Genomic DNA, 14,977 nt, shown 5'->3' with positions numbered 1-14,977 from the left:
AAACGGGATTGAGAAAAAGAAAAGAAAAAAAGAATTCCCCATTTCAGTGCTAACAATAAAATATCCTGACAAAGACGCCAGACTGCAAGTTGGATTGTCCTGAGGTCACTCCATCAATCAAAGAGAAAAAAAAAAGTAGTGACGTGACAGAGAAAGAACTCGGAAGGAGAAAACAGCTTACAGTAAAACGCAAAGATGGAAGAATGTGACAGCAGTTCGCCGCAGATATTTTATGACTCGGCACTTCGCCGTCTTCACGCCATTATGCGGCTAATACTTATTTCCGTTCCCGCGCTGGATGATCTGTCTGTCTGTCCGTCTAGCGCATGTCTGTGCAATGTTTCTTCTTCCTTTTTTATAGGCTCGTCTTTTCTAGCATATTTCACATTTGACGCAACATAAATATTTCATACGCGGCTTTTGCGAGAGAAAAAAAAAAAAATCTCTTTCGCAACTTTGAGTCCAAAACTGAATAGAAATATTCCGGTCTTGGTTGGTTTAATAACCTTTTTTTTTTCTTCTAAGTAACATTATTTATTCACATGATATCACAACTTTATTCTTATTTTAAAACCTGCTTTTCAACATATTACAACTTATTTTCTCTCATCAAATTCCATCATCAGACCCCCCCCCCCCCATAATATTACGGCCTTGCTCTAATTTTCAAAACTAACATTCTTTAACTTAATCACATTTCGTCTATTATAACTACTCGAACAATTTTACTCTGCTAAAATTACAAAACACAAGTTCGTGCAAAAGCAGTGACACATTTTTTATTTTTTTAATGAATTAAATGAAGGAAGGTTGGAAACGATACGGTTTGGTTGACAATTCTAGTGTTGAAATATGCAGTGTTCAATTCTCTGTCAACGGTTTAACAGTAAATTTGTGTGACAATAAAAAGAGCTTGAAGCAAACAGGCTTGACCTCTTACTTGGATAACCCCGTATAATAACTGGATGAGCGCATAACCGGGGATAACCGGATGGTTAACGAACAAACTTTTGGCCAACCTTTCGTGTACCGTTTAAGCAAAAATGAAAGTGAATAGCAGCAATGCAACACGAGCCTGCTTCACCGAAAACGCTCTTAAAAAAAAAAAACAACAACAACATAATTGTCGCTTTGGTTATTTACGAAGACGGCGGCATCGTCAAGCGCAGCGGCGACCCGCTTAAGCGGCGACGGCGGCGCCGCTTTGTTGGGTTCTGCGAGATGTTTCGCAAACAAGAGTTGCCATAATCAGGTCATTTGTCATAATGACAACCATTAGCGCGGATCATCAGCAACGCAGCAGTCAGGCAAAGGAATCAGGTGCCCCCGCGCCTCGGCTTCCTCCCAATTACGCGCCGTGGCGCGCACACATGCACACACACACACGTGCGCACTCTCGCACTTAGCGGCTTGTTTGATTTGTCTGCTTATCTATTAGAGAAATCGTTGATAACCAGTAATGCTGATTTCAAGCCGTTGTTGTTGGTGCGTGTCAATATAGAACTTAGGGACACGAAAACTTCAGGATGCACAGTACAATTGATAACATTAATTACGCACACAAAAATGATTTTGCCCAAGCAGATGCTAATGTAAAGAGCATCTAGCACCAAAATACCAAATGTGAATTAGACCCGGAAGCGGAACTTACCGCAACATAAGGGTCTGACTGCGCAAGCTACGTTAGGCCGATTTAACGCTAACGTATATATAGCATGGAGCATATGCTAAGAAAACGACTTTAAAAAAATGACAAAAACAAAGCAACGATTATTTACAACTGGAAATGGTACTTACCGCTGCTCAGGTTAAGTTAGGGAGCAATGATGCTAATGAAATGTGCATAGCATGCTATGCTAATGGCTGACATAGAAATGATCAAAAAACAACAACAATGAATTCCAACTAGAAATGGAACTTATTGCAACATGTCTAGCTGCTCACACCATGCTAACGTACAGTATATTGCTATAACCTGTAGCACATGCTAAGCTAATGACCAGCATGAAGGGGGGGGGGGGCTATAACAACTGGCTGCTAAAAAGCACATAGCATGTAGCTTGGTAAACGGCGACAGTGGATATAATCACAGAAGCTCAATTCAATTCATTAAAAATGAACTACAAGTCCAACGTATGAAGAGCTAAATCTATTTTTATTTACAAAGGGAGTTTTACACCTCAGTGGCGATGGACCGAAAATTGTCATCCAAAAATGGACCAAAAGCGCATTTTTTCGGTTTCGGTCCGAAAGACATTTGCCACTGAAACAACACGGCCACAACTGGCCTTGGTTTCCTCATTATCGGTTTTCGCTTTCAGCCGACAACTGTCATTTCGGTGCATCGTGACACCTTACTTGACAATTACGCCAAATCGGGTCAAAGCGGGTACTCGGGTCCGTATGACGGCCCAAATTCGTTGGCCTTCTTCAGCAGGGCTGCTTTGACGGCACTAATCTTCTCATCCAGCTCGCTCAGACTGCAGGCCTGACGGACAAACGACAAGAACAAAGTCAGTCGCGCGGCAATGAGCCGGCGGAGATCCCAAAAAGAATCAAATAAATCAACGGAGGTACCTGAGCAGGTGACGTCTTGAGTCTCTTGTGTGTGAGGTTCTACAAGGAAGTACACAACTTCATGATTAGCAAACCTTTTTTTGTGCCTCGAAAAGTCACGTCGGGATTTCTGTAAATGCGTTTGTAGTGTTTTGAGGGAGTTCCTCTCTGTAAGCATCCTCTTTAGCAGGTAAAATGCTTGCTCAAAAGGGTTTAAGTCTGGTGATTGACTTAACCAGTCCAAAAATCCTTTTCTGATTTTGGCAACGTCGCCCAAAAAGGACGGCCTGTAAATTTTTTTCAGCAATAAATTGACAACTAGTGACATCCTTGTGGGGCAACTGCATGTAGCTGCTTGAGCACCCACCCTCTCCCCAAAAACAAATTTTACCCCCCCCCCCAAAAAAAAAGTGGTACTTGGAGTAGAAAAGACCCCATCGGTTTATTCAGAAACACTCGACATCTGAGCTCGCACAAACATGCAGCGAGTCAAAAGCGGCTGAAGAGCGCGGCATGCTGTGCTGAGCGACGGCGGAATCAAGAGATGGAGAGACATGATGCGGCTCATCTCGAGCACACTCGGAAAACGCCGTGGCTCCGCACACGCGCGCGCACGCACACACACCCGCCGGACCCACTTCTTCCGGCGAGCCGCATCGCATTCCGCTCATTTGCTTTTGGCAGCAAGTGAAGTCCGCAAAATATTGTATGTAGAACTGACTATTGCTTCATGTTTTCCCCCCTTTAAATTTTTTTTTTATTTTTTTTTGTGTGTATTTATTTATATTACAAATAGATATAGATATGTTTTTTCAGGGCCGAAACCAATGCCAATTATTAGTAGTCAAGGACGCCAATAACTGATATTTGGAGCCGATATTCATTTTCACTAAAAGGGAGAATATTGGCATTCAAATTTGAAGAAATACAAACTCCAGCTCTTATTTTTATTATTTTTTTTTAATTTGAAAGCATATGTTTATCAAACAACTTTTAGGGTTGGTAAAATATTGGAGTTAAAAAAAAACCTTAGTCAATAGAAATCTTTGTTTTAAAAATCGAACTAAAAGTTCCGGGATCTCCCATGGGCATGTTATCAAAAGGTAAATAAAAACTTAAACAATTGTTTTCTACAGTAAATAAAGTATTCCAAAATATCTGAAGTATTACATTTGTACTTATCTTAGTTTTATAATTTCAAACAAAAACAGAAGGTGCAGAGAGTTCCCAGCAGCATCTCTGAAAATGTTAATAATTATTTCCCAATAAGCAAAGATTATTGGCCATATGAATCTTCAAAATGGCCGATGCCGATATTGGTCAAAATGTTGAATATCGGCGCCGGACCGATGATCGGTCTATCCCTAATTACTACTATAATCGTTTTTATGCCACCCACATACAGGTGTGTGAATGCGAGGCATTGTAAAGCGCATTGGGCACCATATGATGTAGATGTCGTGCTATATGAAAAGCAGCTCATTTAATTGATTTTTAATTCAAAGGGGAGTTTTAAACACGATTGATTAACATCCTAGAGATGTAGCACACTGAACCTTGAAACTTTCCTCCGTATTAGCCAAGCAAGTCCAAAGTCCTACAACTGACCAATTTAAGTCATGCGTCGGCCCGCACAATGGCCGGTGACATGGCACCTCTCCCTCTTCGCCGTAGGAGTGACCTGCCGGGCCAATTTTTTCTTCACACTCTTCCCTCTGCCGGCTACAAATTCTCTGCTGGAGACTCCATATTTTTTTTTTATTTTTTTTTTTTACCAGAGGTGGCTAATGGTGCTTTCATGGGTGACTTTGTTAGAAATTGCAGAAGTGGCTCTGCAACAAGCCAGCGACTTCAATTAGCCGCTTGCCGTTTTTACTACTTCTACGCTGAAAGAAAGTATGTGTGTGTACTCACCATGGTCTGGAAGTACTCTGGCGAGAGTCCCTCCAACTGCAGGATGCGGTCCTCCATCTTTTTTAGCCTCTGGTAGACACTCACGGGAACCGGGCCCACTGATGAAAAAACAACAACAATTACACATTGAACGTTCAATCATTGTATATGTATTTTAAAAAAATGAGAGTATCTATGCATAATTAAACAAAATGGTTAATAGGAAAGTAGTAATTGGTATGTGTTGCGAGGCGAAGTACGTCAATGAGATGAGTTGGAAAATATATTTAGTGACTTTAAAAAAAATCATAGATTGGAGGAATATGTAGGGTTTAACCTATTAATATAGGCAATTATTAAAAAATACAAATAAAATAGGGGACCATACATTTGCACGTTTTTGCACGTTGCCGCCAAAGAATTTCAGTCAGAAGATGTTTCTTCCCGTTACCTGTGGGGAGTCTGAGGTGAGTCTCGATGTTGTTGAGGCGCTCCTCAATGGCCGAGTTGCCGCAGTCTTGTGCAGCCGGGCCTCGCGCCTGATCTCCGGCTTCTCCTTGGCCTCCGGCGCGAGTCTGAGGACCGTGCATGTTCACCACTCGCGTGACTGTGACAAACATTTGCGGAAAAAAATAGGGATTATTTCACCATCATCGGCATAGTTGCATCTATTTTATTGTTTAAGTTCTGTTTTTAAGAATGGTTTACGTCTTTTAAAACTTGTATACAAATGAATAACTTTTTTTAATGAGTGACACACACAAATCAAATTGTAGTTGCGTGTTTGTTTATTTATTTATTTTTTAAAGAGGTCCATATATTTTCCCACTTCAATAACAAGAATGGTAAATAAATAATCTAAATCTTTGAATTGTTTTGTGATTCGTGCTAAGGATGTTCCATTTTGTTTTCTTATTCTTACTTTCAAACATTGTTGATGGAGGTTGGCCACACTTTTGACTGTGGAAAAGAGGACTTCCCATTATATCCCGCGGGACAAATTGTTTTCGAAATCTGAACAAATGGGACCAGTGATTGGGTGCCACCTTTCGCCGTGTCGTAAATGTCCCATGATTGATATTTTATGTTCTGCTCCCACCTTTCACATGGCTTTTAAATCCGGGGTACGGCGTGAACACGGCGTCTGTTCTGGCGCAGCTTTCCTCTGCTGAAGAAGAACCAATGCGGCGCATAAAAAAAGAAAAGAAAAAAAGGACATGAATAAAAACACAATAACGTTGCCGCCGCCGCCGCCGCCGCCGCTGCTGGTGTTTTTGGAGGCCGTTAGCTACTCCAGCTCAGTTCAGCCTGACCTCTCGCCCGCTGGAAATCAGCTCTCTCCCAAACATTGGCAATCTGTGCGCAGGCTCCCACTCCACACCCTGACACATTACCCCCCCCCCCCCCGCGAGCGCCTCGCTCACCCTGATTGCAGTCGATCACGTTGCAGAACTCGCGCACGTTGTTTTCATTGATCTCCATCTGCTTGCGCTCCATAAATGCAGATATCCTGCGCTCGATCTGCAGAGACGACACACGTAATGACAGGCGATGGATTGATCGGCCATGGAAGGGCATCCGCAAAGCAAAATTGTCTTGCTGCTGTAATGATAATGTAACGAGGCAAACAGGAGGGCGGTGGGGGGAGGGGGGCGGATCAGGGGCCTTGATGTGGAATGACAATTGCAATTCCAGGTAGGCACATAACACGTGCCAGCCCGCATGGCATGATGGAATATGAATACTGTTTGCCTGGCTACCAAAATAAATGCACAACAGAACGAGGCCTCTTGTCCTCCATCCACATCCAATCTGAGAGTAATGAGCATCCACTTCATAATCCATCAAGGACCAGGCCGCGCTCTCAAAGCCCTCCAAGCGACGCGGTCTCTCCCAGCCGACCACGCCGCTAAAGGAGCCCACGCACACCCCCATCCTTGCCCGCTTCCGATTCTCGGGGACTGCGACGGGCGCTTTAATGACGTGATGATTATTCATAACCGTAACCAACCTCAGACTTGCCGGCTCGGATTTGCACCAGGACGCCATCGGCGGCGTTCGACGTGTAGGGGTGGGGAGGCGTCGACGTAGAGCGTTGGAGGGCAGTTGAGGACGCGGCGTCACGCGGCGTTTCCTTCTCGGTCTCTGATGACGCGCGACTTGGAGCCTCCGCCAGGGTTTTGAGGCTCTCGGACACGGCCTGGACCAAATGACAACATCATGAAGTGCATCTTTTACAACTTAACAATTTTTGCCATGGACTCAATTTCTTAACAACTAAATAATATCTTGAGTCAGCCTACAAAGGAAAAGTGGTGGTATTTTCTTCTAAATGAAATGCTGAACTTCACTTACTGTTTGCTGAAACTTGTTTTGAGCCAAGACATATGTTTTATTTTCATTTTTTATCTTATGACACACCATCAATACAATGTCACAAAAATTTAATTTTTACTTGATTAGTTACCATTTAGTGAAAAAGTAAGCCTGTCACTATGTATAATTAAGGAAAATAAAAAAAAATTGTTAAAAAAAAAAAGATTCATTAGCAAGATACAAAACAGGAGTAAATGACACATTTCACCCAAAAGAAAATTTCCATCCATTTATGACACAAGTTAACACAGCCAAAATGATCACCAAATGGGGAGGGGGGGCGGCGAGAGCGAGAAAAGAGAGAGAGAAAAAAGAGAGAGAAATGTAAAAATTAAATAAATAAATACCAGTAGCGTGCACGATTGATACAGTACGACTTAACCAGTTTGTTGCGCACCTGTAGCTTACTGATGTGCCGCTGTAGACAGTCGTAAGCGTGACTGGCGTCTGACGACTGAAGACTCAAAGCATCCATGTTGATGTCCACCTTCAAAGCGGCGTCACCTAATTTCAGCTGAGACGCAGCACAAAATTTGCTATGCATTGTACAGTATTCTTAAATAGTAACCTTGCCTCAAGTAATTGCAGCGAACATCATCCATTTCACTTTTTTTTTGTACATTAATACTTTTATCGAATATTTTGCTTTTGAACATTTTGTAGGTTACATTTTGTAGCATTGTTACTCTAATATTTGTGTATTTTTCCTTTATAGTTTTGTCTAATGCGGTTTCCTAATAGCCTATGTCATGTTGGTTTTTCCCCATTTTTATTGTTTTATAATACATCTTATATTTTGTCTACTTTTTCAGTTTCTTACAGTCAGTTTCTTACAACCTTTTTGTATGATATTTTGTCATTATTATTATTATTATTATTAATATTATTTTGAAAAAGCTTTATAATTTAAAAAATATTATATAAATGTGCCGTCTGGCAACGCTGCTAGCTCTATTCCGGAGTAATCAGTGCAGGTCAGCACGGAGATTAGTTTGATTATAGTTATAGCTGCCCCATCAAATATGGCGGACTGGCTGACGAATCACAGTAAGCGGCCAACCTGCTAAACGAGGTTTCTAAGTTAACACAGACCCATTGTAAACAAGCCGTTCGCATATTATGCTAGTACGTCGGGTGAACAAGTTTACTAGGAGACGTTGTAAAACAAACGACTACTATTTGAGGATAACCATTTTAAACCCAAGTTTTGCTGCGACTGATGCCAACAGCAGCTCCGAGCGTTAGCATGTGACCTAGCAAACAACACATACTTCGCTGGTTTCCGCGCTTAAAACGGCACGGAATCAAACACCGAACCAACCTCTGTCGCGAAGTCGGCCAGGAGCTTGAGCAGGACATTCATGCAGCCCGAGTAGCTGGACAATTTGTTACCGTAGGACTCTTTAGCGGGAGAAAAGCTCTCCGCGGTCGGCTTCATTGTGTCCGCCATTGTGGCTCAACGTCGAGAGAAGACGTGCTCGCTGATTGGTTGGGATAGAGGAAATGAAGACGGAAACAAGTGCGTCTGTGTGTGTTGAGCCAAGAGACCACTCTCACACACGCTCACGGTTCGTGTGTAACAATGTAATTTACTTTTACACACTTTCACAATTGTACTGTTTTCAATATCAGACTTATTAATGACTCTAGTAACAAAGAGGCTCTGAGAAATTTAATTATACTAGAATTACCCCCCCCCCCCCCCCATAAAAAGTTGTGTGTGTAATGTACAGCTTAAATTGTTTGTAAATGTGTTTTTAATTAAGCAAATGTTTTTAAACATTTCAAATGCGTTTGTAATTAATAATTAATTAGCCACAAAATGTGTTAATTATTTTCCCATTTTTGACCATGTACAATTCAGATTTGTCCTGATTGGTTGGAATGCAGAAAGTTACGGAAAGATGCGTCACTGTGTGGGCGGAGCCAACAAGTACACGTGCAATTTAGGTGAATTTTTTTTTATTTATTTTTTTGTTCCTAAGCACTTTAAAGGTATTTGTGATTCACAGACTGTTTCATTTTTCGATTTTAAACCACGTTTTGAATGCTTCACATTTGTCCCTTCACTACAACGGTGAAAAGTAAAAAAGTTACTAAAAACACATTGACACATACAACAATTGCATTAGTGTGACAAGTTAAGCCAAATGAAGAAAAAAAACATACCAGCTAACATGGTTAAGAATCATAAATCCCAGTCAAAATGACAATGCGTAACAGTTAACATTGCACTTGATAACTCACAAAAAAAAAAAATCCTCTAATGAGAACATTGTTGTTGAGTGCAGAGCAGACGGTGCAGTATAGGGCAATAAGCACAATGGTGATGTGTGTGTGTGTGTGTGTGTGTGTGTGTGTGTGTGTGTGTGTGTGTGTGTGTGTGCGCGCGCGCGTGCGTGTGCACATTGAGTGACTGTGGGAAAATCTCCTACCTCTATTCATTTTCCCGTCTTTTCACATAATGGCAAGAGAGACTGATGAAGACAACAACAGGAAAATGACAGTTGCTGGCAAACGAGAAAGCCCATGCCACTCACGCGCCTCATATGAGCTCTCTCGATGGGTTAATCATTTTAGGAAAAGGGGGTCTGAAGACAAGTCCCTTGGCTTCATTTGTCTGTACCCCCCCCCCTGAAATGGGAGCGGAACTGTAACACTTGACATGGTTTGACACGCTGAGCCATTGCTCCCAATGTTCCCACACAACGAGAAGTTACTAACTAAGACCACCAGAAAAGTATTTAATTTGCCTAACTGGAGGCTAAAGTGTTTCTGATGTGTTTTCATTACAAAAATAACAAAAATATGTTTTCTTTGTATTGCAGTGGTGGCGGGGGAAAAAAACATGAAAATGTGGGAGATACCTGTTTTTGGCTGAACTGTAATCATATTTACGTACTGAAAAAAAATAAGTACTGTATCTAAAAAAATTTGTGACTTTTTTTTTCTTAAACAAAAACGACCAAACAAAATATGTCCTTATGTTTCATACATTTTAAAAATATATATATATTTGGAGATATTTGCTTTTTGCTGGACAGAAAAAGAAGCAACTCTCAAGCATTTTCATCTCAGAAGCAAAAACAAAGAAGTGTTTTCTTTGTTTACGTCTCTGGGAAGAAAAAAAAAATCTTAAGAAATTAAAAAAATACCTAATTTTCGTTTTACTAGTTGAACTGCAATCCAAATCAACTGTTCCCCCAAAAAATAAGTACTGTATCTCAAAATGTTCTGATTTATATATATGTTTTAAATAAATACAAATTTCCTAGGGTTTCAGAATAAAATATACAAATATTTGGCGTGACATGCTTTTTTTTCGACAGGAACAGAAACAACTTTTCATCGCCAAACTCTGATTTGAAGAATAGTTTTCATGCCAGAAATTAGTTTTCATTGTTTTTGTTTCTGGGGGGATCTTAAAATTTGGAGATAGCTGTTTTTTTTATTGAAATGCAATCCCAATAAAGCCCCCCCCCTCAAAATTAAGTACTGTATATCAAAATTTTGTTATTTACAGTATATATTAATAAAAAAATTAAAATGTCATTGTTTCAGATGAAAATTTATAATTTTTTGGAAATACATGCTTTTTGCTAAACAGAAAAAAATCATCTCTATCTGCAAATGTGATTAAAAAAAAATTATCTTCAAAACAATAAAAAATATTATTTTGTTTTTGAAAAAAACCTCTGAGATACTCGAATTGCAATAATCGAACAAATATTGCCAATCTTTATTATTTTTTTCCCAACAAAGACTTGCTTGTTGGTGGCAACCAGAATTTTAAGCCGATTGTTTAACAAATTACAATCAAACGGGACATTATTCCAAATGTGTGCTTTTTTTGCGTGCATTGCATGTCACACTTTTCTCCTAGAGCCAAAATCACATTTCACTGCAACTTCCTTTTTGGTTTTGACACCCATCCTGGCCCGATCATCTTCCCACCTTTTTTTATTTTTTATTTTTTTAATATATTTTCTTAAAAGCGCCTGCACCTGTCACCTGGGGACCCGCTGCCTCTATTCAGCCTCATTTACATAACCTCGTTTAGCAGTTCACAAATCAGAGCCATTAGGCGCCGCTCACGGGAGCTGAGGGTTCTAATTTGCCGCCGCCTTTTCAGTCAGCGGGGAAATTGTTGCGCTCGGGAGGCCCCCGAAAATAAAGGTGCGGGTCCTGGCTTTGATTGTTGATTGTGATGGTAAATGTACAGATGATTAGGACACCATTCCCCCCCCCCCAGCACCACAGCAAGCCCCCCTCTCCCCTCACTATTGATTTCTTGCCAGAACGCAGCAGGCGACCGATCCCGGGTGCTGCTGGGAGCCCACTGGAGCAGGAAGACATGGATCTGTAGGCCACATTTATCATGGTGCGTTCCTCAGATCAATGAACAGGCTAGACGTTTACAGACAGGCTATATTAGTTTGAGATTTTTCATTATAAAAACAGTTGGGTCCAAAATAATCCAATTATGAATCAAAAATGGACCGATTCACTTTATGGGTCAATTTGACCCAACTTTCTGGGTTGTTTTACACAAAATGACCCAATTGTTTCACCTAAGTACACGATCTGACCAACATTTATGATTTGCTTTAGCTGAAAGACCCATTTCTTAACTCAAAGTTGGGTCAAATCGACCCAAATAGAGGATCAGTCCATTTTTGACCCATTGTTGGGTTATTTTTGACCCAACTGTTTTTAAAGTGTAGGTACTTTTATTTTATTTGACTTTTGTTTTTAATTTCGGTTACTTTTAATCAGTTTTTAGAGTAGGTTTGTTAAGTTTTTATTTTTTTGAAAATGTTCCATTTTAGTTTAAATTATATTGGTTTTATTATTAGTTTTAGTGTTTATCTAGTGTGTACAGAAGGCGGCGCCAGCTGAGAGTGAGAGTAGAGTTCTTGTGAAATAAAAATCTCTGTCAAATTACTTTTAAAGATGGTATTATTAGCGCCAGCGTAACTTAGAAAAAAATCATGTATAAACATTTTTTTACTTGACGTTCCATTTGAAAACTCTACAGCAATACACAGCAGGTCCACATGACATACAATAGACAAAAATGTACCAAAAAAAAGGTGGACAACTGAAAATGATAAATTAGCAAACTCAATGGCGCCATCTTTGAACTCCCTTCCCACAAGAGAATTTGCCCAAATTTTTGCTTCATGTATCTTATTTCATAAGCATTACAGTTCAGTAGTGCACCGTAAAATTTCATGCAGGGAGATTTTTCCCCCGACTTCACAAGTGCAAGGCATTTCCGAGTTCAAGGGGGCGTTCCCGTTCACACTTCCTGGTTTGAACTCGGAAAAGTCCGACTTCCGACCATCCTCGAATGCAGCAAGTCCTAAACAGGAAACAGTTATTATCAATGCTAATGCTAACCTTTTCGCCTATGCCATCCAATGGGCTCAAAGTTTGATGCTAATTTTAAGCCGATTTTTCAGTCTAACGTTACAAGTTGTAACGTTAAGCAAATACTAGTGATGTAAAGCAGTCGAATATTCTGTCTGTATTTCCTAATTTTATTGTTGTAAACGTGAGGAGACCATGTCGATTATTCTGCCAAATAAAGAATCCATATCAATTGGGCCTTAAGTTATAAATGTCAGTTGATGCTCCTGGACGTTTGCAGTTGTATTCGTTTTCAAACCAGCCGTTTTATTGTCCTCAAATAGATACCAAATTTTCCCCCATTGTACTTTTCCATAAATTTGACAACTGCCAAGTAGTCCCCCCACCCTCAGTGGGAAAAGCCTCGCATGAAAGGATGTTGAAGTTGCGCCGCGTATGCTTCAATCCATGCCAAACTATTCCTAACACCATTCCTCAAAGTGCAACGCGTGCAATCACTCCAAGCTCCCGAACGGCGGAGTCTTTTTATTTACGCGCCGTCGATTCAACAGGCTGTGAATAGGCCCAGTCAAGAGCCGAAAATATATTTTCAATCTGCATTCAATTTGGCAAAGATGACAGCGAAGAGGAGCGCGATTCACACTGAAGCAAACTTGTATTGTGAGGGGGCTATCTTTTGGAGGAGACATGTTTAATTAATCAACAAATCTCTCCTCCTCCTCCTCCTCCTCCTCCTCGCATGTGTTTGCACTTCACGCTCGGCATGAGGCGCATCCTAAAGATTGCATTAAACATTGCGTAACAGCAGACAACACAATGAAATGAAATGATCCAGCAAAGGGGTCACGGCGGACAAAAAAATGTTTACGAGGGTGTGATTCGCTAAAGTACGCCGGTCCGTTGCCTTTTTTATTTATTTTTTACCAATATATTTTATTCTTTCACTTCACTTGAGGATAATTTATTACAAGTGTGCAGAGCAGGTCGGTGTGGGGGTGGGGATTTCGTAGAGTGGTGCTTGAGAATGCTATAGCAACCAAAGGGGACCTTTGGTAAAAGCAACTGTGCTCATGCTAGAATGACAAAAAGAAAAGAAGAAAAAGGACAACATACATGCAAAACAGCTTTAAAAGAGCACAATTTAGCTCCCTTCCCATGTAGATGCGACAAATTTACATCAAAGTTGACATTCTTGCATTGTAGAATAACATATCCTTGTAGTGGAATATAATATATATATATAGCTTCCATCATGCTTCAATTACAAAAATGGCGGGAAAAGCCTACTAGCACATCTGAACTTGAAATGGTGGCAGGTGAGTGCTGACTCCCATTTAACATGAGTTTGAATGTGATTGTTGACATCCGCAGTTATTAGAGGGTGTGGACACTTTTGCAAAAAAACATCTTAAAAAATAGAGGTCAAAACTGTACAGTTGAATATACACTTGAGTATATTGTGACCACATTTTACACAAACCAACCCAACTTTTTAGGGATATCCATTTGACCCAGTTTTTTTGGGGGTTCAAGAAATAACCCGAATAGTTGAATCAAATGAATAGCCCAGAAATTTGCACCCCGCCAAAATTGGATATGTTTGGACAAAACAACCCAAAAATGTGTGTGTGCTTTTGCGACCCTAAAAATGGGTTATTTTGTGAATTCTATTATTCTTTTAACAGGTTATTAATTTAACCCAAAAAATGGGTAATATAAATAACACCAAAAGTTACATATTCAAACCATAAAGCTGGATTAAATAACTATTTTGGGTGAAATTAATAACCCAAAAAGTTGGGCTGAATAAATAACACAAAAAGTTGACCCAGTTTGTGTTACTTTGAACCTAACAGTTTTTGGAGTGTGGTACACCTTAGGGATGGGCGAATACCGATATCAGATATTGGTATCGAACTGATACTAGCCTTATTCTAAGGTATCGGTATTCGCACCAACGACCGATACCAATGGCTGACAGAGTGTGTTTCGTAGCCAACTCTATCCATTGCTATCATCTCATTTGTCCATTGAGATGCCATTTTTGTAAGTTTGTGTACGTTTATGAGGTTTATAGCTACCAAAATAAAATACAAATAAAACAAAAGAGTTTACAGGGGCAGCCTGTGGCTCGCCTCTAATCCCGTCAGCTTCCCTCCTAACAGGACAGGTCTTCTTAGTGTCGTCTTGACAAATGACTTTTAATGAACACGTAATTCATGGAAATAGACTGTCAAAGCAAACAAGCATTCTAATTGATTTGTGGGAGGGGAGAGGGGCGCAGGGCCCCGAACCCGCCTCCCTCTTTGTCACGGGGGGGGGGGGGGGGGGGGCTCTATTGATTAGCGCCTGTGTGTATCGCCGCGCATGTGTTTGGCTTCATTAAGAGATAACGGCTTCCTGATTACTTCCATCCCCGGCTTTAATGTCGCTTAATGTCTACTTTGTTCCCGTGTCATGTCGGAGGCCAGCGGGAATAATGAGAGCGTGTGGGTGGGCCCGGGGGGGGGGGGGTGCTGGCCCCCGCAAGGAGGCAATGGGCTGCCAGGGGGATCAGTGGAAGGGGTTAGAAAAGCAGAACCTCAAGACGCAGCATGTGGTCCGCTAAACTGTTGGATGCGATACTGACTATAGCTTCCAAAGTATTTTTTATTTTTTTTGCCATGTAACTTTGTAAAAATGTGACTTCATATGTGCAGGTTGCTGGAATATATATATATATATATATTTTTTTTTAACTCTTGTAAACAAAATAAGTTACATTTTATTTAATATAATT

General features: G+C 40.5%; 1 protein-coding gene across 3 annotated transcripts; it reads right to left on the bottom strand.

The window, feature by feature from the left end:
• Window positions 1–2,136: 2,136 nt before the first annotated feature.
• Window positions 2,137–8,355, bottom strand: mbip (MAP3K12 binding inhibitory protein 1). Of its 3 annotated transcripts, none has more exons than XM_086093931.1 (9): window positions 8,147–8,355; window positions 7,223–7,312; window positions 6,461–6,649; window positions 5,874–5,970; window positions 5,549–5,617; window positions 4,901–5,056; window positions 4,471–4,568; window positions 2,578–2,616; window positions 2,137–2,488 (listed from the first exon to the last, which is right to left on the bottom strand). In XM_086093931.1, exons 1-9 carry the CDS (start codon window positions 8,273–8,275, stop codon window positions 2,381–2,383), a joined length of 975 nt encoding a protein of 324 aa, XP_085950057.1. In that variant the 5' UTR covers window positions 8,276–8,355; the 3' UTR covers window positions 2,137–2,380. The 3 variants fall into 3 exon arrangements, with proteins under 3 accessions (XP_085950057.1, XP_085950056.1, XP_085950055.1); XM_086093930.1 differs by having other exon boundaries at window positions 5,549–5,614; window positions 7,223–7,339; window positions 8,147–8,351; XM_086093929.1 differs by having other exon boundaries at window positions 7,223–7,339; window positions 8,147–8,348.
• Window positions 8,356–14,977: the final 6,622 nt, after the last annotated feature.

The sequence above is a fragment of the Leptonotus elevatus genome, chromosome 14 (genome assembly GCF_054856555.1).
Source record: "Leptonotus elevatus isolate MCC_2025b chromosome 14, RoL_Lele_1.0, whole genome shotgun sequence".
Taxonomy (NCBI): domain Eukaryota; kingdom Metazoa; phylum Chordata; class Actinopteri; order Syngnathiformes; family Syngnathidae; genus Leptonotus; species Leptonotus elevatus.
This window is presented reverse-complemented; position numbering and strand designations above follow the sequence as displayed.